Below are 25,215 nucleotides of genomic sequence, written 5' to 3' on the forward strand. Positions count from 1 at the left end.
GCATGTTGGCTAGGGAACTGTGGTCATATCTGGAGGATCTGCCATTGGGAAATGATGCATTTCTCCCAAATATGCTATTAAAAGCACTATTTTTACTCTGTGAAAAAATGTTCTAGTGTTCAAGTAGATAAAACACCTTAATACTCATGATACAAATTTTATGAATCCTTTATTTATTTATATGTTTAGAATATTTCTAGCCAAACCTATGTCACAAAATGGTACCCACTTATTTGAATGCAGAGCTATAATGGGATGCATTTACTTGGGAATAGCGTTAATGATGGAAGTTAGTGAAAAGAAGCCATGTTAAATTCCAGCATTTGCTCTTCTCTGTTCGAATTACAGGTCTTAAAAATATAATATGAACTGCTTGCTTTGCAGAACTTCAGTATTCAGAAGCAAAACACAAATAATGAGCAGTGCTTGCTGTTTATGACCCTAAAGATCAACGATGCCAGCACATAGCAAGCACTTATTTTTAAATGACAGTGGAAGGAAATTTGTGCTTGTTGTGTGCTTATCTACTCCTGGGCCCATTTCATTGTTGGCCACACTGGCTAGAGGTAATGGGAGTTGTGGTGCAGCAACACAACTCATTGGGGCAGCTGTTTGTTAGAACAATGACCACCAGTTTGCAGAGCTAGGGAATTGGCCCAAAATATAGGTGCTCTTGGGAAAGAAAAGTGGCTGAAGAGAAGTGCTACTGTGTTTCTCTTTATTGCTCATGCATGAAAGCATGGGTATTAAGCTTCTTTAAAAAGCATGGTTTCTGTAGTAGGCACCTTTATAGCACTCTTAGAGGTTTACACTGTGGTTGTAGTTTATCTAGTGGTACTGAAAATGAAACTGTGCACCTCCTCTGACACCCTTACTTTTTGCTCTAGGGAAACGTGTCCTCTGAACTAGAACCCTTGCTCTCTCTCTCTCTCTCTCTCTCTCTCTCTCAGACATGTAGGGTTATGGCTGTAGTTTACCCAGTGATATTGAAAACGGAGTGTTTCATATGCTTAGGTGCACTCCCTTTTTACTGTGGCTCAGTAGTATTCAGGGCTGGCAGTCAGAAACTTGATGTTGGGAAGAGATTCCAAGATATTGATCCTGTGCACGTGCTCCAACACAAGAACAGGCATGTTCTTTGTAGCTTCCCAGGACAGGATTTCTAGTAATGCACCTTGCCTGAGCAAATACTGTATTGTATGATTTCAAAAGTGGGGTTTTGCTGCCATCAAGTGGCCATAGCTATTGCATCACTTCATACTGCTTTTCAAAAAGGCTTGTGATCAGTCTCCCAAACGTGTCCTGGGTGGTGCAACTCTCCAAAGAGCCATTCTGTACCGCTGTCATGTTTTGCTCCTCTGTGATCTTCTGTAAGAAGTTCTGCGCCCAGCAGGACAGGCATCTACTATCTAGCTGGATACAAATGTAAGATGCTAAACCGAGAGTGCTCATGCTCTGTTGAAAAACAGTAGAATAACTGAAGGCAAACCAAAGGGTTCTGCTTCGGCATCACTATATAGCCGAGAGGTGAGCTTCAGACAAGCTGAGGATTATATGGCCTTCCAGCTGTTGCTGGACTGTGGCTCCAAAGATCTCTCACCTAAGACTAAGCTGGTTATGTCTGGTTGGTACTTATTAACATCTGGAGGGTGATCTGCTCCCCACTTCTGGTGTACAAGCTGCTGGGGAAGGGAAGTGTCCTTTCCTGCTGTTATTGTGCTTAGCAAATATAGGAATCCTTCTGAATTTTTCTCTATTTTTTAACCTGTTTAGTGTCACAGTTGCAACCTTCTTCTGTTGTACAATCCAGATATTGTCTCTCCTCATTATCACAACAATACACCCACAACAAAACACACTAATCACCCATCTCCTAAAAAGGACAAAAGCTGATCTCCCAGCCATAAAGACTCAACTCCCAAACAAACTACACCAGACCACAGAGTGCTGTCCTCTGATGATGCCAGCCACAGAGACTGGCGAAACGTTAGGAAGAACAATCTTCAGAACACGGCCAAAGAGCCTGAAAATCCCACAACAACCAATCAAGATATCGCTTGAGGTTGAACTGCAGTTGTAGGGACATAGCTTTTTCTTTTCTTTTTGCCCAACTTGTATACTATATTGCCCACCATTATTGCAGCTGGCAACATAAGCATCATGGTCCCCAATTTGATTCTTGTGTTATTATCAGCAGAGAGGTTAGAAAAGTTACTTTTTGGACTCCAGTTCCCTGAAGTCATTGGTGGCTGGGGGATTCTAAGAGTTATACTCTGAAAAAGTAAAATTTCTGGTGGGGAATGCTTGCAGGATACATTCAGAGTTTGTTTTGTTTTGTTTTGTTTGTTGTTGTTGTTGTTGTTGTTTTTTTTTGCAAAGCTGCTCTAAGAGTGCAAATGGTGAAAGGAAAGTCGCCGATTATTTTCAGGACTGCTGGTATACAGAAAGAGATGTTAGTCTTGTCCTCCACTGCTGCAGTTCTTGAGGAAGATCCCACCCCTGAAGCTGCCATTTGTGTGGAGAGGGATCAGGGAATCCCTTTCTACCTACCAAAGGTCCCCAAAGCAAGTTCAGTTCTGATAAATATCACCAACTTTTGGCATTTAAAAAACCCCAAGTACGATAGATGTAAACTCTGCATAAATCAGGCTGGCTCCATCTTTGCTGTCCTTCTGCAAACAGGCGAAGATTTTCTCTTCCAGCAAGCTTTCCTTGAATGATTGGCTGCATGATTGAGATTTTTAATGGACCTTCCTGCCTTGAATGTTTCTGGTGTCACTTTTGTTTACCATCTTTTAATGTGGTATTTATTTGATCCTTTTTAGTGTTTGTATACTTATTGTTTTTAGCTTTAAATATTGTCTTTTAATGGTGTAAGCCCTCTTAAGGAAATAGGCAGGGTAAAACTTTCAAATCAATCAATCAAAATAGAAAGATGCATCACATCTTTAGCCTTCCCTAAAAACATCATCACATTGTGAAATGAGTGGTAGGAAAACAAGTCCTTGATGGGGCAGAAACTAAGAAATTATAAGAATTCACTGAGCAAGATCACATCTCCTCTTCCCCCATGTGCTGCACTGCAGAGGAAGAGACAGCACACTTTTGCAAAGAATTGGGAAATTAGATAGGGCTGCTCGAGATCAGGCCAAGGGCCACATGTAGCCTTTGGCAGGGACCCCTCAGGAGGACACCCTTTTGCCACAGATGCTATTAGGGGGATACATTCTATTTTCCCATCAAGATCAGGACATTTTCCATCAATGATGATCTCTGCCCCAGAAGCTGGAGAGGTTACTTCGCTGGAATACAACTCTCAGCCGCTGGCTGGGAGATTCTGGGAGCAGTGGTCTAAGAAATTAACATTTCCATGCTAATGTGAAAGTCCAGTCTCTACTTGTTGGAAGCTGTAGGGATTCTTTGGTGCTTAACCTGGAAATTGGGAGGGAGCAGAATTTGCAAAGCCCAACAAGAACCCCATTCCCGAACATAGCAAACAACAGGGCTGAAGGACAAAGCTGTAGCATTTATTACCATTTACAAATTGTATTATTGATACAAATGTTTTAACCAATAACAATATATGAATATCAGAATATATTACAGCACATTAAAACATCATACAGGTTTGCAAACATACAGAGCAATTTGGCTTGTACCATGTTAAAAAAAAGTAGAAAAAATTGGGGAAGGGGCGAGGAGGAACGGGGGGGGGGTACAGGAGGCCCTTTTGTCACCTTGGTCAGTTTACCTGGTATGTACAAAAGATCAATATCTGGAACAGACTGGAAAATCTTTTTGAACGTTCAGAGTCGTGTAGGGTGCCTTGCCATTAGCAAGATCAAAGCTCAGTCTGAGCCAACAGAAAAAGAAGAAAAATATGAACATGCACTTCTATTATAGCCTCCCCCAATCTGGTACCCTCCAGAGGTGCTGGATTGTGGCACCCATCACCCTCAGCCAGCTGGGGATGATGGGCTTTGTAGCCAGAGGCATCAAGAGGGCATAGAGTTAAGAGGGGTGGCTTATTGGCTCTTTGAGGTCTCCTGTGCCACTGTGTGATAAAACACTTGCTACCTTATGGGTCAGCAGCGGGAGGTTGTCAAATGAAATCCGGCCCATTGAAAGCAGTTTGCCTACCAAGAATTGCAAAGCACAGAGAACGTAATTGGACAAAGAGATATTTCCAGCAATCATTTACCAACAAACTGCTTCAAGGTAGCTATAGGAGAGATTCTTCACTTTTTAAATTGTTACTGTCCAGAATTTTACTGGGGATGGGAAATGCATGCAATTCACACACCAGAGTAACTCCTCCCCAACATTGTATGGGAATGGCAGCCTCTACGGCATGGGTTCCCAACCTGTGGGTCTCCATAGTTATTTTTAGTTGCACTTATTTTTATATTTATTATGCTATTTCATTTAATCCTCTTAGCCCATAGATAGTTAATTTGTACTTGGAGGGTGAAGGCCTCTTCATGAGGAGGCTTTTTTGCGGGGGAGGGGGGAGAGATGAAGGGAGGGCCATTTCCACACCCAAAAAAGTAAATGAAACTCAAAATGTGTTGACATTTTTTCCCTTCTCAAATTCTATCTAGTACAGACAGATTTTCAGGCTCCCCCCCCAATTATGTATTATTATTAGTTTAGAATTATATTCTGAAAAATCAATTTTAATGTGTTTTCTTTACCCTGTTAAAAATGCCTTTTGATGCAAACGTGGCAGGGACTTCGTGGCTTCAAAAAGATTGGAAAACACTGCTGTACATGTCAAACTGGACGGTGGTGTGGGTGGCTATGTACCACCCCTTCTCACACAGTCACATCCTTGGCATTACAGCACTACAACAAATGCTCCTAAAAGCACAGCGTGAGCTACCCTCAAAAAATCTCCTGTTCTTGGTTTTGTTGGTAAACTTACAATTATTGGTAAAGGTAAAGGTTCCCCTTGACAATTTGTCCAGTCGTGTCTGACTTTAGGGGGCAGTGCTCATCTCCGTTTCCAACCCATAGAGCCAGCGTTTGTCTGTAGACAATCTTCCATGGTCACCTGGTCAGCGCGACTAGACACGGACTGCCGTTACCTTCCCACTGTGGTGGTACCTATTTATCTACTCGCATTTTGCATTTTGCATGCTTTCGAACCACTAGGTTGACGGGAGCTGGGACAATTATTGAGAACTGGGAAAATCAGAACTTTCCAGTTACTTTTTGGACTCTAAATCTATGAATTTCCCAGCCAATACTGTCAGCAATGCTATGTTAGGGTCCAAAAAAGTGGTTTCTCCATGCTATGGAAGAAGGGAATAAAGGTGTCAGCAGCTTAGAGAAAGAACTGTCCAAACATTTCCCTGGGCAATTGGAAGGCCTTTAGATATACACCAAAGCAGCTCTCTGGATCTCAGAGTGTCAGGTGGATCTGATCTAGCAACATTTTACACTCTTGCCATGGCGAGAAAAAGATGGATGAGAGGATTTGGGATGGAGGTCGCCATTCCACAATGTCATGTGTTTTTATTCCAATTGCGATACAGGTTTGTTTTTTTAAAACATCCCTCTTCTTCAAGTTTCATGTTGTGCAAGATCCAACACACCCTAGAAGAGTTTCTTGTTCTCAGTTCCGTATGGAATCTCTGGACTGTTTATTATCAAAAGTCCTGAAAAATCAAGAGCCTGGTAGCAGAAACAGGTTTGCAATCTATTTACTTGTGCTGGGCTATTTTACTAGCTTGTGGCACGCAGGGTAAGATCCAGAGGCATGGCTAGGCTACTAAACCTCAGAGGCTGGAAATGTTTCTTTTGGACTACAAATCACAGAATCACCCAACCAGTACGGCCATGGTGACAAGGATTTCTAAGAGTTGTATGCCCAAGATAGTTTATTATTTATTTATTTAAAATATTTCTATCCTGCCTTTCTCTCCAAATGGATCCAAGGTAGACTCAAGACAATCTTTCCAAATTCTGCATCTGTCCTGCCTCTCCTCACTGTTTTGAACTCCTGGCTTCTGTAACAGATCCATCTATGAAAACATATATTCCAACATGGGTCACCTCTGCAGGATCAGCTGCTCTCAAGAGTCAATCAGAGAAAAATAAAATTAAAAGTCCCTGGGGTTTTGCCTCCAAGGATATAAAATGTGCTTGTGTCAAGTTAGCCCTTCCTCTCTTGAAGGAAAGAGGGGAATCATGCTGGATTGTTCTTCTTCCATAAGAAAAAGGCAAGAAGATTCAAGCTGATGGAAGAATTAAAAACTCTTCCCACTGGACGTTGTGCGTCTCCACCTGGCAGTTTTGAAGCTCAAGTTAGCAAAAGAAAAGATACCTTCTTCCTTCTCTCCACAGTTAAATCCACAAACCATTGTCTGTTGCCTCAAGACATTAATAAGTTTCCAAAGGCACTGTATTTTGTGTGTGTGTGGGGGGGGGTGAGCTGACTGTGGCCATCACTGCATTCATGCCTACAGAACTATAATCACAAGAGCTGGACATCCATGGATCATGGCTCCTGCAGGTGCCATGAACTCAAAGGATATACTTTTTCACCATTCTCCAAGATGGTGGAAACTGCCATGGTCAGGATTAATAGATTCCTGCATTTACAGATTACAATTCCTCTCAGGTACAGGCCTAACTCTACAAATTTAAAACACTTTTACCTGGCTAGTCTCCCTGTCAATACAACATAAGGATTTAAGATGCTCTTAAAAATCCCAGCAGTCTTCCTTTGACAGACTGCTAGGTTTCTTTAGAAGAGCAATGTAAGACACGAGCTTGCAAAAGTTAAATCTTCTTGGAGTACAAATTCCATAACCTTCCAGCCACTGTGGAGGATTCTTGGAAACGTAGTCCAAAAAGTGGTCCCTTTTCCCCAGTTTTGAGGATACCTGGACATGAAAAGTGACTCATCTCCAGTTTACCTCCAGTAGTTGATATACTGCCTCTGAACATGGAAGAGTTCTAGCTGTTGGTCAGTAAATAGCCAAAAGGTTTCTAAGAAAGAAGTCTCAGTATCTCAAGGTTTCCCAGTTCCATTTACTGGAAAGCAGAACGACTGAAGTGGTTAAAAACTCATCGGAAGAGGAGCCCAGGCAACAGATAGGCAGAGACATATTGTGCACAAGTGAAAGGGGAAAATAAATAAATGTGAGACTCCAAGACATGTTGCTTCAACACGGAAGAACTTAGCACAAAGTGCTATGGTCTCTATACATGTGCACCTTGCTGCACTTACAGGGTTTGGTGACACGATATCAGTCAGTGTTGCCATCCCCCAACAGATGGATGCATTGCGCTTTGGGGGGCATGCCAGACGGAATTGCTCTTTCACCGACAAAAGAACTGAGACACTGGGGAGGCTAGGACAGCACCCCACACTTGTGGTCAGAGACCCAGAAGGAATAAGCAGTTGCTATTAATACTGACATGATAACATTCCTTAGAAGGACAGATCTACCCCAGCACGCACTGCTCAGGGTGCCACATTAGCAGCCTTAGCTCTGGGATTTGGGACAAGGCATACTGCAGCCAGAGTTCAGGAAAATTGCTTTTTAGGATTGCAAACTTCCTAAATTCTGCAATCTAGCAGGATGCGGTTCTGGATCGGGATATGCCATTTGGGATCTTCCGATTATCAACCCCATAATTCTATTTTTTGGGGGATTTCCATCTGGCAGGCAGACACCTACATGTGTCTCACCTGGGAGAAAGGCTGCAGCATGAAGGCTTTGCGCCCTAGCTTCACCCAAGCTTCCTGATCAGAAAGGAAGCTGCCGTAGGGTAGCGGTGAGTTTCTTTTCTCACCAGGAAGCTTGGGCAGAGCTAAGCCTAGCTAGGCCACAAAGCCATGAAGCTTCTGCCTTTCTCCCAGGTGAGACACATTTAGATGTCGGTCTGTCAAGTAGGACTCCCAAAATGTAAAATTATGGGATTTATTGTCCAAAAATTCCATAAAGCACACCCCCTAGTTTAGGAACCTGAAAAAACAACATTCCCAGATTTTTGGCTGATGCATCCTTCCCCAACCTTGGCCCCTTCCAGATGTTTGCAGCCCAACTAAAATGGCCAATACTGAGGGATCACGGGAGTTGAGGTTCAAAAGGTCTGGACAGAGTCAGATTAGGGAAAGTTTAATGTAGTGTTTTAGAAGGCCCTGATTGCTCAATCAATGACACCTAGCAAACATTCAAACCACCTACCTTCAGGATTTGTGAGCCTCTCCCAGAACTTTTCCCTGCTGCTAAATATGTCTGCTGCTGCTCCATTCTCAATGCCATGTTTTCTCATGGCACATTCCCAGTGCATACTTATAGGGTTTCTCTGCCTTTATATCAGAGGTGGGCCATGTTCTAGTAGATATTGTTGGCTGAAACTCCCAGCATTCCTCACCAGAGGCTGAGAGGAGCTGCAGCCTAATAACATCTGGAAAGCTGGGCTTGGCCTGTGCCTGCTTTAAATAACAAACAAGGAGCACAACATTGCCCCTTTCAATGCACGTGGATACCTAGACCTCCGTCCTGGCTTTAGAACTGTATCCTGGCCCTTTTGGAGCTTGAAGCAAAAGGCCATGAGAGGTAGCTGTAAGAATATGGGACCAAGGGCCCCAAAGGGCAGTGTTCAGTGGCATGGGGGAAGCGTGCTCGAGGTGGGGCTACTGTAAGAGCTCGGGAAGAGCACAAGAAAACCCACATGTGCTTCTAGGAAATAAAACCTGGTCTATTGGGACTGTGCGTTTCTCTTTCTCTCTGAGGCTGTGCATTCAGTTGCGCTATAAACCAAGGGCACCGACAAAGTATTATTATTATAATTATTATTATCAACAAGAAAGGGCTGCAGTTTTACACAGATGCCATCATGCAGTTACATAAGCACATTTTTGCTTTTGAAAATTAAAAAAAGGGGGAGGACGCACTGGATTTTTTGTTTCTTTTTGCATTTTTTTTCTCTTAAATTAAATCAAATCACTTGATAGAAAATACGTATGTATAATTTCCCCCACCCACACCCACCATTGCCCTTATCTACACATGATATACTTATTTATAAAACTCAAAAGAAAAAAAAAAAGAAAAAAAAGGGCCATTCCTTCCTTTTAAGTCAAAGCCGACATCGCTGGACCGCCATTTACCATGGTTTTGCGCCCCCTGCTGGCCAAGGGTTGCATGGGGTGGCAGTTCGAGGTGCCATTGAGCATGGCGCCAGAAGTGGGGTTGGCGGGAATGCTCACAGTTGTGGTGTTGGAGCTCGGGGAGCCGTGGGAAGGTGTGGCAGGACTCGGCAAGGAGGAGGAGGTGGTGGCTGGTAAGGTGGCAGGACTGTTGGCCTTGTCGCTGACCGATTCACACTCCGAGGCACCGCTAGTGTTGGTGCATTCTGAGTTGGGTGGCTGGGATGAGAGTTTTAGTCTCTTGCAGGCTGGCTGGACCCGGTACTTCAAGGGAAGGGGACCATTCTGCGGAGGGAAAAACCAAAGAGTAAGGAGATGGCAGACAACAGGCTGTGTTGCATCTTTGTGTTAATCCGAACTGGTTCTTGGTGTAGGGTGGGTGGGTAGAAGAACTCTTTAACACAACTCCCAACCCACCCTAGCATGACAAGTGATGCTGCTGTAGAGAGGTGGTTCCTGTAATGTTTGAAGGAAGGAAGGAAGGAAGGAAGGAAGGAAGGAAGGAAGGAAGGAAGGAAGGAAGGAAGGAAGGAAGGAAGGAAGGAAGGAAGGAAGGAAGGAAGGAAGGAAGGAAGGAAGGAAGGAAGGAAGGAAGGAAGGAAGGAAGGGAGGGAGGGAGGGAGGGAGGGAGGGAGGGAGGGAGGGAGAAAGGAAAGGAAAGGAAAGGAAAGGAAAGGAAAGGAAAAAGGAAAGGAAGGAAAGGAAGGAAGGAAAAAGGAAAGGAAAGAAAGAAGGAAAGAAAGAAAGAGGGAAGGAAGGGAGGGAGGGAGGAAAGAAGGAAGGAAGGGAGGGAGGGAGGGGGGAAGGGAAGGGAAGGAAAGGAAAGAGAAGAGAAGAGAAGGAAAGGAAAGGAAAGAGAAGGAAAGGAAAGAGAAGGAAAGGAAAAAGGAAATGAAAGAGAAAGAAGGAAAGAAGGAAAGAAGGAAGGAAGGAAGGAAGGAAGGAAGGAAGGAAGGAAGGAAGGAAGGAAGGAAGGAAGGAAGGAAGGAAGGAAGGAAGGAAGGAAGGAAGGAAGGAAGGAAAGGAAGGAAAGGCCTGAGTTCAATCCTAACAGAATCGGACTCAGCCTTCCATCCTTCCAAGGTTGGTAAAATGAGTACCCAGCTCGCTGGGAGGGGCAAAGGAAGGAAAAAGGAAATGAAAGAGAAAGAAGGAAAGAAAGAAAGAAGGAAGGAAGGAATAAAGAAAGGAAGGAAGGAAAAGGAAGGAAAGGAAAGAGAAGGAAGGAAGGAAGGAAAGGAGAAAGGAAAGGAAAGGAAAGGAAAGGAAAGGAAAGGAAAGGAAAGGAAAGGAAAGGAAGGAAGGAAGGAAGGAAGGAAGGAAGGAAGGAAGGAAGGAAGGAAGGAAGGAAGGAAGGAAGGAAGGAAGGAAGGAAGGAAGGAAGGAAGGAAGGAAGGAAGGAAGGAAGGAAAAAGGAAAGGCCTGAGTTCAATCCTAACAGAATCGGACTCAGCCTTCCATCCTTCCAAGGTTGGTAAAATGAGTACCCAGCTCGCTGGGAGGGGCAAAGTGTTGTTGGCATAATAATGTTGTAAATATCCCAGGAAGAGCTTTAGCACTATGGGGTGGTATGTAAGTTGAAACAACAACATGTTGTGCACATCTACCTTCAAAAGGCTTGCATGGCTAATGTAATTATACTGTGCAGACACTAGGCGGCACTGGTCTATGTTTGGGAAGAGGCAGGAATTTTCCTGTTGCTATACTAATTTAAGAAAGATAACAGATTTCTTGCCTAGGTTCCTGACTGGTGTGTCCTCTAAAACAATGGTCTCTAAACCTCTGGGTCCCCAGTTATCAGGCTGCAACATGAAGAAACCCTCACCACTGCCCATGATGGCTTGAGCTACTACAAGTTTAAAGTTTACTGTGTAATGATTTTTAGTGGTCTATAAAGGTATCACCTATTTTGTGCATTTGCAAGTTCAAGCTCAACCATGTCTGGGGACACACGGTTGAGGGCCCCTGGGTCATGGTGAAGAATTTTAAGGAGAAGACTTATGCAGTGGAGTGTGGCAGGAAGAGTGTTCTTTTTGTTTGAACAGTGCACTGGCAGACATAGCAAGTGATCTGAATAGGAAGTCAGAAGAGAAAATACTCAAATAAGTAGCCCAACTGTGCTTTATTTTTTAAATTTTTTAAAAATTAAGATTTCTATACAGATTTGAAGTCATAGACTTCCTTGTTGTTGTTTTTTCTGAAGACATTTCTGACTGTTGCTCCTTCCTTCTATGTTTTAGCTAGAGGCAGATGAACAGACAGGGGCCAGGATCCTGCTGGGAACTCGCAGAATGTAACACACTCACTGGTGTCATTCTGTGGGATCTCCCTTTGTGTAAACATTGTCCCTATGCAAGCACAGGCCCTCTTTAGGAATACCTGACCTTGCTTTCACAAGGAGGTCTGTCTGGACACTTCCTTGCACCAGCATTAAATTTTTTTAATTGCTTATGCATCAGCTGTTTTGACCAAATAGGATCCTGGCTGTGGAAGCCAGCTCTAGGGGCGTCTAGTAACAAAGTGCAAAGATTCTTTTCCCTTACGCACTACCCACAAATATGTTTCTTAAATAACAAATATTTTCCTATTTACCTTAAATAAGTGTAGAGATTGTTTTCACTTATGCACTTTCCATAAATGCATTTCTTAAATAATGGACATAGTCTTTAAATTTATATTTTCTTCAAAACAAGTACTTCCTGGTCAAAGAGTGAAGTCAAACAAAGGCTGGGTTAAGTTTTAAAAAAAAATAAATTTGGAAGCATGCTCCCCATAAGCAAACATCCTTCCAAAAATCATTTTATGAAATACTACTATTATCACAGAGCAAACCCCGCTATTAGGCAGAGTGAGGCACCTGCTATTGGCTGCAGATATGGTGTATTAAAAGAGGCCAACTCCCCAGCTGTTCATCCAGGCCACTCCTCTCTTCTCAGGGACACAGCTGTGCTACAGGACCTGGCCTGTATTGCCTAAACAGACATGCTTCCCTTAAGAATGCCCCCACTGTCAGTCTTGAAAGACCACTTTATTCCCATTTTAGGTGGCTTCTATACATGGAATGGAGAAGGCATCATCTTGTTCTTTTGCCTCTGGCAGCAAAATGCCTTCAGCCAGCCCTGCTCTATTATACTGTACAACAGTTAAACATTGCAATGTACAAACTGGCCTGTTCCGTGATACATCTCTGGATGTAACAAGATAAGCTGGGCGACAGGCACAGCAAGCCATGTCATAAAACCAAATTACACTTGCTAGCCCTCTCTCACAGAGATGCTGAGCATTTACTTCTTTCCTCTCCCGTTCTTGTCCTTTTCTCTGCTGTATTATATTTTAATCAAATCTCAGACTTGATTTGCTTAAAGTATAAAGTTTCTAGCCCTATTCTAGGAGGGGGAAGTCTGGAAATCTATAGCAACATCTGCTCATTGGCTTGGAAACTGAATTCCATCAGGATGACCAGGACACGAAGCATTTCCACAAGGCAAAGCTTTAGCCAAGGGAGGATTTCCCTCCTTGCTTACCCTTCGCCAAGGATATATGTAAGTTATGTCCATGAGCGTGTAATATTCCTTCAGAGGTTCATCTTCATAGAGAACTTCCACCTAATAGATAAAACAGTACAATTAAACAAGAAAATCTGAACCAGCAAAATGAGCCTGGAGACTTTTGGAGGAGGCAGCTTAATAGGATTGCCAGATTTGAGGGTGCCAGCTGAAGTCTCCAGGAATTGCTAGGCTGTTCTCATTCTCCAGGCCAAAATACACATCTTGGGACCAGTGGTGGTGGAGGAGGGGATGTTTTACTTCGCTTTATTTTATTTTTTGGATTCTACTGTTTGTGACAGCCGTAATGCCTGGGCCCCCATCTCCTCCCTGCTCACAACTGACTAGGGCTCACTGGCACCGTGTGAAGTTGTTTGAAAATGTGTTGCACACATAATAGCAATTTAGGACATAGTGCAATAAATCTCGTAATGCCTGTCAGTGAAGCTGAAACTAAGTACCGCTGTGTTGTGTACAGCTCCCAGCATGCAATCAGTTCTAAAAGAACACTCCCTGTATTAGCTTTCACTACATCAGTATTTCAGTTGTGGACAACTTGCTCTTCTGTTGATCTGTCCACAGCATCATGAACTGGGGTGTGTGAGTATGTGTGTGTATATGTTTGCAAAACATTCAGTGACATTTGACACCTTGTTTTAAATGGGCACACCCATCAACACGTATTCTTTTGCAATCATTACACAAATGCCCACCTCCTGTGAGCCCACAGAGGAGCATTCAAATTGCACTGGGAGCCCCAAGCTGGCTCAACCCCTACTCCTAGCTTAAGGTTATTTAAGGCCAAGGCTGGCCCAAGATATTTGGCTGCAAGAGAAGAAGGCGCAATGGCCTCTTTCCTGTCCATGCCCTGCATAAAAGACAACTGGATTGAGAGAATCATCTGACTTCACCACCAGCAATGGGACAGCATCTCCTGTCTCAACTGAGGGTAGCATCCTGCACTTAGGAGGTCACAGGATATGCCTTTCAGCATATTTGGCTCTATCCTCCACCAACTCATCATCACTCCTCACCCCACACCATTTGCTGCCAGAGAAGTTGCTTTGCTCTGCCTTATGGCAAAGCTGGCCTTGTCTAAGGCTATAAAGTTAAGGTGGGGAACCTGCAGCCCCCCATCTTCTGTTATTGGCCTGTGGTGAGATAAAGAAAGCAAGATAAGGAGAGACATGGAGTGGGATGGCGGCATTCAAGAGGATCTGCTATGTAATTTTGTAAATTTCATATCCCTTGGGTTCTAACTCTACTCATCACCACCTGTAATCCTTGACCAACTTTATATGAAAATGTTTTCTCACTAACTCCTGCTTTCCAAAAAGGGAGGCTTGAAAATGCTCCCCCCTCACTGCAGAAATAAAATTCTGTAAACAAAGCCAATAGATACATTTTGCTAATCTGCATAATTATATTGGAATAGAATCTTGCTACACTTTATTTTTCTATTGCTACACTTTTTTAATATATACTTTTAATACATCCAGCTACGTTGGAGCCTTTCCTTGGCAAAACAGGCTAATCTTTTATATGACACCAAAATTTGAAAAAGGGCCCATCGACCTTTAACTTGTTTCCAATATCTGGGCTCCAGCCTCAAATGTCTTGCTGCAAAAAAAGCAAAACCACTGAGCACCTCTGTGCATGTGCAGAATGTTTCTCTCTTCTCACTGAGAAAACAATGAAGAAGGTTCCATTCATTGTGGTATCTGGGGTTATGGGCTTCTTTTTGTCTCTTATTTTAAAATTTAGTAATGTAGTAATTATTAATCAGTAAGTATTAAGTTCTGTGTTAACTCAGAAATCTATTTGTAAAGAACTGTACAAGCCTTCAAGGGAACTCAGTTCAGTGGAATATTGAATTCTGAGTATTTGTTGGCTTGTTTGTTTTATATCAAGTGCTAACTAGCACTTCATTGATGTAGGAACGATTCTGAGCCAGTACAAGGCTGATAGCAATCTTTGCCCAAGAAAATGTCATGCACTTGATTGCAACTCACTTTGTATTTGCTGGGAACATCCATCTTGTTGCGGAGGAACTTGGCCAGGTGCATGATCGTCATGGCAGCCGGACAACGGAGGAATCTCATACTGTTCTTCTATACAGAAATGAGAAAGAGAGCAATGACTTTTGTAGGAGGGAGGGAGGGAGGGAAAGAAAGAGGGGATCAAGCTGGGCTGTTGAGGCAGAAAGAAAAATACGTACGGAAGCAGCTGTAATGTGTCAAAAAGCAAGAAAGATGTTTGGGAATAGAGGAGGACTCCAAGAAGCGTCATAGGTCACAGCCCAATGTCTCTACTATAATCCATGGGGCATGGTGAGGGTGGTAGGGTTTAAAGCAGAAAAGGAACAGGCTTGCAGGGGTGGGAAATTGTTGTTGTTGTTTGCTTGGATTACAACTCCCAGAATCCCACAGTCAGCACCGGTAATGACCATGTGAGATTTTTGGCACAGTAGTACAAACAACAAATGCGTCCTGTCTCTGGAAGTCTTGACAGGGAGGCAGGGAAAAGAGGAAGAATTGGCCAGAAAGGAAAAAGAATGGCCAAATAGGACAAAAAAAGAGAAAAGAATAAAAAGAGCTGAATAGAAAGAAGCAGCAGCAAAACTGCTGGAAGTAGTAGGGAGTGAGAGCAGACAGCAGACAGTGCAGCCGTCTGCGTGTATGGGAGGCTAACTCAAGCCAACCCTCCGGCCCAGAACCAGATTTTTGTCTTTTTTACTGCCATGGTTTAGGCCTAATACATGAACAATGAAGATTAAAGTGCACGGGCAGCTCTCAGATGCTAAAGGAAAGGCCTTCTGGGCTAGAAGATAGTCAGAATGAAACTCTGAACTTTTCATTTTTGAGATAATTCATCATCTCTGTAGTAAAGAACTGGGATACAGGTTTTGAGGGCCTTTCCAACACCATTCGTTTTACATATTAAAGACCAAAAATGGCCACGGTGATAAGAGGATTCCAGGAGCTGGTTTCCAAAGAAGGTAACTTTTCCAAGCTCTGCAGGAGATGAAGACTTATCTCATGTTCGCAAAGCATACATCTGGCCAAAAGCTATTATGAATTACACTGGGACATCTTACACTGACCCACCTTGTCCTTCTCGAGGTTTCCATTTTCTATGGTCCCTTTGTTTTCATCTCTGAGGTAAATGACAAGAGAGGGGAAGTCAGTGAAAGACACACATGAAACCCAGCAGAGTCTGATGATTAGAAATGACAGCTTGGGTTGACCCCTTTGGATTGACACTGGCTGACTGGGAAAACATGATTAACTGAAGACCTCTCTGGGCCCAGAAAGCTGTTTATTCTTGAACACTTTTTAGTCATAAGCTATGGTTAAAATCACAGAAGATGTTACTTCTGAGCTCTGCACATTGCCATCTACATCAGGAAGGGGCAACTTCCAAGATGCTTTCTCCTAGACCTTAGAGGGACGCGTCTCCCCTTTCTAATCTCTCAACACCCTCAAAGCATCCTGAAAATGTTCCCCTCCAAAAATGGAAATCACAGGCCTGCAGATCCTGTGGAGAAGGCACAGCCTACATTGTATGGTTCATTTAGCAGCTCCCCAGCCACTTGGTATTTTATTGACTGGCTGATCACTTCAAGTTTTCGAAAAAGTAAAAAGGCCCTTTAAAGTCTTAAACAGTCCTGGGGGAAGGGACTGTGACAAACCCAGACCTACTGGGATATGCCACAGTTTCACTAAGCTGCCACCAACCATTCCCTATAAGAAGTCACACAGACCAGGGATGGATTTTTAACAAATAAAAGAATAAGGTTTATTAAATAACACACAGGGAAAAATAAAAGGATCAAGTGAATAAGATACAGTAACGTGGCTTAGTCTCACTCATACATACACACAGTTTGGTTCACACAGAACACTTAACTTGAAGCACAGACCCTGAACCTATCAGTTCTGGCTAACCATACAGACACCTGAACCTATCAGGTTGGTACTGACTGACACACAGTAGTACCCTGTCTGACACACAGACTCCCACTCAAGCTTCTTCTCTCAGCTCTTCTCCAGCTTCTCCCCACAGGCTTCACCTATATATACAGTACAGCCCCTCCTCCTGATGTCCCGCCTTCCACTCCCCATAGGATGGAACTTTCCCTCCAACCCATGACAGACAGGTAACATCAGTGCTGTATGTAACACCTCCCCTCTTTATAAGTTGTTTTGTAGGGGGAAAGCTAAGGTGCTTTTCACCAAAAAATAACCTGGATCCAAAACATACTAAAACAGTTATACAATACAATATCATACTTACTTATACTTACACTCTATTAGGCATTTAAACATTTACCATTAACAATACATCAAGTTACCTTTATTCATACAAACCAACATGTTTAATAAACAGACACATTTGACTTTTTGTCATCAAAATATATACATAGTCCATGTTTCTTTCGCCGTCTTCATTCTTCAGGTCTTCTTGACAAGGCGTCAGCAACACAGTTCACTGACCCTCTGACCACCTTCACTTCAAAGTCATAGTCTTGCAGGTTTAAAGCCCACCTCATAAGTTTACTATTGTGGGTTTTCATTGTCTTTAACCATTGCAGTGGTGAATGGTCAGTGCACAGAATAAAATGTCTTCCCCAGATGTAAGGCTTGGCCTTCTGGATCGCGTAGACTATGGCCAGGCACTCCTTTTCCATGGTTGCCAAATGTCTCTCACCTTTCTGGAGTTTCCTACTCAGGTAGGACACTGGATGCTGGTCACCATTCTCATCCTCCTGGCAAAGAACTGCTCCTACCCCGCTGTTAGACGCATCGGTGTAGATGATGAACTCCCGGTCGAAGTCTGGAGCACGCAGCACTGGATAGTTGATGAGCGCCTGCTTCAACCTCTGGAACGCCTCCTCACAGTCGCTGGTCCACGGGATGCGGTCATCAGCCTTCTTCCTCGTCAGATCGGTCAGCGGAGCCGCAATCTCGCTAAACCTCGGGATGAACTTTCTGTAGTAGCCCACCAACCCAAGAAATGATTTGACTTTTTTCTTGGTGTTGGGTCTGGGCCAATCACGAACAGCTTCTATTTTGGCCTCTAGGGGTTTTATCACTCCTCCCCCTACCTTGTGACCCAAGTATTTTCTTTCTGGGATACCCAGCTGCAGTTTGCTCTCTCTGCAGGGCCCAGGCCACAGCACTTCCTCCCCTGGGTCAAAGTGCCTCTCCCTGCCTTCCTGGTCATCCCAAGCTTTCTTTCTGACCTTTTGAGCTTGCAGGGTCTCTGCTGCTAGCTCTAGGTTTCTCTTTAGGTCATTCATCAAGGTGTCTATGTATGTCACAACGTCTTGTGGGTCATCCTGGGTGATCTGCTCCCAATTTTGTTTGATCAAATCAAGGGGCCCTTTCACCCTTCTCCCAAATAAAAGTTCAAATGGACTGAACCCGGTACTGGCTTGTGGCACTGATCGATAAGCAAACAAAAGGGATTGCAGCTTCTGGTCCCAATTGTTTGGATTCTCTGCCAAGTAAGCCCTAATCATGCGCATTAGAGTCCCATTGAACTTCTCAGTTAACCCATTACTTTCAGGATGATAGGCAGTGGTTTCCTTGTGCTTAATTCCACAGATTTGCCATAAGCGTTTCATGAGCTTTGATGTAAATGATGCTCCCAAATCTGTGATTATTTCTGAGGCAAATCCCATCCTGGACATATACCCCACCAAGGCATCTGCCACTGTGTTAGTTTCAATGTTAGTCAAGGGTATGGCTTCAGGGTACCTCGTGGCATGGTCCACAATGGTGAGAATGAACCTGTTCCCCCTCTTTGTGGCCTTGGGCAAAGGTCCCACAATATCCACCCCTATGCATTTGAACGGAGTGTCAATCACAGGCAAAGGGCACAACTTTGCTTTGGTCCTGTCGCGGCTATTCCCCTGCCTTTGACACACATCACATTGTTTACAGAACTCCCTGATCTGCTTCCCTATGTCAGGCCAGTAAAAATTCTGTGTGATTCTCTGCTGTGTTTTGTTCACCCCTAAGTGCGCAGCAAACATGTCAGAGTGCCCCCTTTGTAAGATCATGGGGCGATACTTTTCAGGTATCACTAGCTGACTTCGGATCCCATCTCCCCCTTTTGAGATATTCCTCAGGGTCTCTCTATACAAAATCCCCTTTTTCTCTAGAAATCTCACTGGGGTTTCAGGTGTTAGCTGGGCGTCAGTCACCTGTTCAAAACACTTTTGGAGAGTGGCGTCTGCCTTTTGCTCTTGGCCAAATCGGCTGTCTGTGGTTAAGGTTTCCACCACAGCTTCTGAACTCCCCTCTGCTTCCGTCTCTGGCTCATCAGTACCCCCCTGAACTGTCCCCGTGGTGGCTTGTGAGCGTGTAATCACTAGCACCCGCTTCACATGTTCAGCCAGGTCATTTCCCACGAGCACGGCTGCTGGCAGAGTCGATGAAATCGCTAGCCGCCAAACTCCCCTCCAGCCTTGAAAGTTGACAGGTACCTCCGCAACTGGCAGTGAGATCACCTGCCCCTCAATCCCTGCCACCTTCATGCTCTCATTTGGGATTACATATTCCCTAGGAATAATATCTGGATGGCACAGGGTTACCTGGGAACAAGTGTCCCGCAGCCCCCGATACTGATGGTCAAGTATTCCTACGTCCACCCCTGCTGTCTCAAACAACTGAGAATCTGTTCTCACCAGTAGGCAGCGCCTGACCTCTACAAGAGGACCATTTTCCTCAGCCTGATCAGCAGATGTAGCTGTTTCAGATTGAGTAGCCATGGCAACAGGCTCCCTCAGTGACAAGGAGCTTTGCTCTTTCTGGACACAGAACACAGCTTTTGGCTTGGTTCCACTCGAATCCTGAGGCACAATTCCTTTTAGCTGCTTTAATTTCTCACACTCTGAGATTAGATGGCCCTTTCCCTGACAGAAATAACATTTTCTGCTATATTTTGAGTCTCTCTCATCTTGTTTTGGTTTTCCCTCCAAAATCTGAGGTCTTGGTTTCATGTCTGAGGGCTTCCCTTCACCATGGGTCCCTCCCCCTTGCTGGTTTCTTCCTGGTCCCTGAGAGTACTTGCTGTAGGTTTCTTTAGGTTTTCCCATCGATTTCCCCTCACCCAAGGGCTTTCTTATTTGGGAAATAAAATCTGCGATCTCGGCTGCTTCTGCCACAGATTTTGGTTTCCTTTCCCTCACCTGGAATTTCAGTTCCCCATGCAGGACTGAATAGAACTGTTCCAGCGCTATCAAGTCTTTGAGCTGCTGAAAGGTCTCTGTCCCCTCCTGAGATAGCCATTTCTCTAGCAGCCTCACCAATTGAGCCCCCACTTGGGTAAAAGTCTGCTCTGGTTTCTTTGTGAGGGACCTGAATCTTTGCCTCAGCTGTTCCGCATTTATCCCATGTCTTGCAAACACCAGTTTTTTAAACTCTGCAAAATCTCTCATCAGTTCCTGTGGCATCTCTGAATAAACCTCAGCCAGGCTACCACTGATTAAAGATCGCATGATGGTCATCTTCTCAGTTTCCCTCACTGAGAAGTCCACAAACGCTCTTTCCACTAAGGAAAAGAACACCTCAGGACAATCTCCCTTGTGGTACACAGGGAATTTCTTCAGGTCAGCTTTAGACAATTGGCCTCCCTCAGAATCCCTATTGTTATTATTGTTCTGGTTCATCATTTCCAATTTCCTTAATTCAAACGCCATCCTTTCTTTTTCCAGAGCAATTTTCTCTCTCTCCATTCTTTCTTCCCTCTCCATTCTCTCTCTCTCTCTCTCTAATTCAAATTGCCGTTGTTTCTCTCTTTCCCTTTCCTCCATTTCCCTCACCCTCAGTTCATGCTGTTGGGCTATGAGTATTTTTCTGAGTTCTGGGTTTTGTTCTCCTGTGCTGTCACCTTGCACTGAGCCAAATTCATCCTCAGAACCTTGGTCTACCTGGGGGTCTTTCACTTCACCCATTTCTGCCATCTGGCTTCGAGTCAAGGGCATAATCCCCCCCCCCCAGAACAGGCTGCTTTAAAAAGTCAAGCCTCGAAATAAAACGACCACTTTTTTTTTTCTTTTGCCTCAGAACCAGCTTTCCCTATAGATTGCTGCTGTCCTTCAGCACTACTTGCAACTGTAGCCAGCCGGAGTCCACCCCCCTCTGCTGGGCCTCTCAGCAGGCAGGCTGAATCACTTCTACTTTACAGTTTTGCCTCAGCTTTTTTCCCGCCAAAACAGGCTGCCTCAGAGCTCCCTAATCTAGCCCCCAATCTGAGGTTACACGTTCTTCTACTAGTGCACCCCCCCGTGAGGCACACCTAGAAGATTACCTACGCGCTCTCAGATTGTCCCTGACTAGACCCCCCTTGCTCTGGGCACACTTGCCAAGGCTTTGCTGGACCACTGGACAACTGGACCAGTCGTATCCCACACGCTGGACACCAATCAATGTGACAAACCCAGACCTACTGGGATATGCCACAGTTTCACTAAGCTGCCACCAACCATTCCCTATAAGAAGTCACACAGACCAGGGATGGATTTTTAACAAATAAAAGAATAAGGTTTATTAAATAACACACAGGGAAAAATAAAAGGATCAAGTGAATAAGATACAGTAACGTGGCTTAGTCTCACTCATACATACACACAGTTTGGTTCACACAGAACACTTAACTTGAAGCACAGACCCTGAACCTATCAGTTCTGGCTAACCATACAGACACCTGAACCTATCAGGTTGGTACTGACTGACACACAGTAGTACCCTGTCTGACACACAGACTCCCACTCAAGCTTCTTCTCTCAGCTCTTCTCCAGCTTCTCCCCACAGGCTTCACCTATATATACAGTACAGCCCCTCCTCCTGATGTCCCGCCTTCCACTCCCCATAGGATGGAACTTTCCCTCCAACCCATGACAGACAGGTAACATCAGTGCTGTATGTAACAGGGACAAAACAGAGTGTAGAATACAAGTAGGAAAAAAATTAAGGTAGGGAGACAAACATTTGGAGGGAGCTCAAGAGGAATGGAGAGGTTGTGGGGGGAGGGTGCACACCAGACGTCCTGGAGCATGCACTGAACCCTGAGAGCCACATGTAGACTGTGGACCTCACTTTGCATACCTGTGATCTGAAATCATCCACACTACTCCATAATCCCATTAAATTCGGAGTCTAACATTTATACCAAACAGTACTCTTGGGGGTGAGGGGAAAGAAAGGAAATGGGGATGGAATAGAAAATAAGTTCAATTTCCATTGCTTTGTTCTAACCCTCCTCCTCATATATGCAATGTAACAAATAACAAAACAAAAATAGGAGCAAAGAACAGAAACCTCTCTTGTCCCAAAATCTATCTCCACTCCACACTTGTTCATTATGAAACTGCATGTATGGTTTGCATAGTCATGCTCAAGGTGACATTGAACCAAAAGTGATTTTTAAAACATACAATTAAGGTATAAAATGGCTTTTAAAATTTAAAATATAGCACATATATGCACCTTTAAAAAAACAAGAAAAGAAGAAAACAATACCATGAGTAAAAACCAGAAAAATACCAGTTTAATCAATTTATTGGGTAGAACATTATGTTATCTCTCTTAAAATTACCTGATTCCTTCATAGAATTCTATGGATAAGCTGACAATTTCATCATCTGTCAGATTCCCTTTCTCTTGTTCTGAAACCTCTCCTCGGTCTTCATTGGATCCATTGGGAACTAGACAGGAGAAATACAGTGAAAATCACACGAGCTGTTAAAAATATATACTACTGTTGACATGTAGGAAATCACACATCAGACACCATACCATCTGCCAGAGGGTATGCTGCGTAGAAATCACGTCGCCTCTTCATTTCATCTGCAAAGGAAAGCAAATGGCTAACTTATTAATCAGTATTTTTACTTTTCATTCTGTGAATTATATTGCCTGATTTTAAAAATTGTTTTCTTACTCCAAAATCATTATTTGTGTGCACAATGGTAATATCATAAGCACTTTATACCCTTTGGTGAGGTGCTGGTCACTTGACCAGATCTGCAACCAGTGCAAACTGGCCACTTGACAGATAAATTGCCAAAGGGTGCAAATCACTTGCATGATTACTGCTGTACCTGTAGATGTCTCAACAGGATTCTGGCATTAATGTTTAAGAAGAATATATAAAAAATACAGGAACATCTTAATGTTGCACATTATTTAAAATTACTTGCTGACCATAACCTAATTAAACAGAACTGGAATTGCTCTTGAATTGAGGCCAAAGGTACATGGCCATCATTTGTTGGCCACATTTGAAAGCCCTTTTATATTATCTAGTTATTAGGCAATATCACGTCTGATACCTTGGCAATCAGTATTACATCATTTATTATTTCTCAGCCTAGCATCTGAACTGAATACCTATTTTTTCCTGCCTAAAGCCAACCGAAGTAGGTTTTGCTCCAATATCAATCACATAACATAAAAATATATTCCTAAAATCACCCCCCCCCCCAGCATTTTGGCTGCTCCCAATCAAACATTGATACCTTTAAAGAGCCCTGGCACCAACTTGTACACAATGTCTTGTAGAGTTTTATCTGATCTGAAATGTAAAAAAGAAAAACTGTTATTAACAAAGGTCAACTAAAGGATATTTCTTAAAAATCACTATTCTTATCCTACTTTAAAGAAAAATATGCATTGAGAGACAAGGACTGTTTTGCTTTTGATAATAGTGTGGATATGTGGGAGGGGAATGGAATAAGCCACTTTTTCTTGATGTCACGCAAAATAGGTTTTATAAAATTAATTGAACTTCTAAATAGCTCAGCAATTTAGGTTATCTGGCTGCAGAGGCAGAGGTTGAGAGTTCAATTCCCTACTGTGCCTCCATGACAGGGATGGAGCCAATGATCTGTAGATTCCCTTTCAGCTCTGCAGTTCTAAAGTGGTGGTGATGGTGGAGGCTGTTGTTGCTTCTGCTACTGTTGTTGTTGTCAATCAAAGGCAATGGCCCTTGAAAATGTGATAGCTGGTATTTGAGGCTGGAAGAAAGAATTTACATTTCAAAACCAAGTGTCTTGTTTTGAACCTTGGTGTGCCAAAGCTTAGCCTATTAATCTTTATTGAGTGCTAAAAAAGAGCAGTGTGCTTTTGGATAGCTGCTAGCACAGACCAAGGACCAATCTGCCCCAGCATCCTGACCCCCATAGCGGCCAAGAAGATGTCAATGAAATGCCCACAGGGCACATGTGAGGACATGGTCCCCATGCTTCTGTTGTCCCCCAGCAACTCATATTTAGAAGCATGGTGCCCTGGATCCTGAAGCATGCAGAACCAGAACTCAGAAATATTACTTCTTGATTATGATTCCTAGGATACCCAGATGGCCTTGCTGGAGATCCTGGGAGTTGTAGTTCAAAAGTGATTTTTTTCTCTCCTGCTTACTCTGTAACAACACATATGCCTCGCCACTATGTGGCCGCTGCCATACCTTGGCTCCTAACATGAGCAAACAGTCTTCAGCCCCAGGACCTCTCACTTTGTAAATTCATTACTGGTACATAAATGAATATGTAGAGCAGGTATTATTTTGACAAGTTAGGAGAAAGATGAGCAACTAAAATTATCTGAGTCATTTCTGCCTTGTCAGGAAATTTCATTTTGCCCCTTGACATATGAGTATGATAATAAAAGAAACATATACATGCCCATTTGTTTAGGTCCCCACCCCCCACAAGAATACCTGATACAGAATGCAGAGTTTAACATAAGAACCTAAGAGCCCTGCTGGATCAGGCCAACGGCCCATCTAGTAGTCTAGCTCAGTTACATAGGCTGCAGGACTTACTACTTATTTAGTCTACTGAGAAACTCTGGGAAAATGTGAACACCCTTCTGAATTTAAATTTATCGATGGGAGGGAAGTGAACACACAATTATGCCTGTGTTGAACAACATTCCATGTTTGATTTACAAGCCTTAATCTTTTTTTAAAAAAAAATTTATTTAAGTCGGCCATATTCCTTTTCATCTGCAATGCCATGATATTAGCACCGTTTGGCAATGTTTCCCCCATCCAATTTTGTAATGCACATACATATTGACGTTGCTGTGTGATTTATGGCACGCTAATGAAAACAAGCCTCGTCTGAGGGCTGCATGACTGGCAGTTAGGCTGCAAGAAGGACCATAATATTTGCTCAAGTCAATAATCCACTTAATGTGCTCTGCCGCGGAGTGTTCAGGACATGCAATTATTCCTCGCTTGTTGCAAAGAGCGGAGAGTCACCTCTCCTCAACACCCATTGTCAGCAACCTGCTGGGACGAAAAGATCCTGGGCCGTGACACCTCCTCAAATTATGATGGGATAAAACAAACCCTCTCCAATTTGTCAGCAACGCAACAAAATCAAGACTGTAGGAAAGTGGGGTCAGACTGGCTGTGAGATTCTAAGAGCTGTGGTGCAAATACACAGACATACACATGTATACATCTAAACAAACACATCTAAATACA

At 43.5% G+C, this 25,215-nt stretch overlaps 1 protein-coding gene across 2 annotated transcripts in view; it reads right to left on the bottom strand.

Moving 5' to 3' along the window:
* Positions 1–8,317: 8,317 nt before the first annotated feature.
* Positions 8,318–25,215, bottom strand: part of PCGF2 (polycomb group ring finger 2) — a 57,286-nt gene continuing 40,388 nt past the window's right edge. For both annotated transcript variants that reach the window (XM_020814522.3, XM_020814520.3), the window contains exons 4-10: positions 23,243–23,298; positions 22,521–22,571; positions 22,321–22,429; positions 15,822–15,870; positions 14,727–14,825; positions 12,694–12,774; positions 8,318–9,454 (exon numbers count right to left, since the gene is read on the bottom strand). In XM_020814522.3, the coding sequence (XP_020670181.1) occupies positions 9,095–9,454; positions 12,694–12,774; positions 14,727–14,825; positions 15,822–15,870; positions 22,321–22,429; positions 22,521–22,571; positions 23,243–23,298 (805 nt within the window). In that variant the 3' untranslated portion in view covers positions 8,318–9,094. The remainder of the gene's footprint in view (positions 9,455–12,693; positions 12,775–14,726; positions 14,826–15,821; positions 15,871–22,320; positions 22,430–22,520; positions 22,572–23,242; positions 23,299–25,215) is intronic.

Source organism: Pogona vitticeps, chromosome 6 (assembly GCF_051106095.1).
Source record: "Pogona vitticeps strain Pit_001003342236 chromosome 6, PviZW2.1, whole genome shotgun sequence".
NCBI lineage: Eukaryota > Metazoa > Chordata > Lepidosauria > Squamata > Agamidae > Pogona > Pogona vitticeps.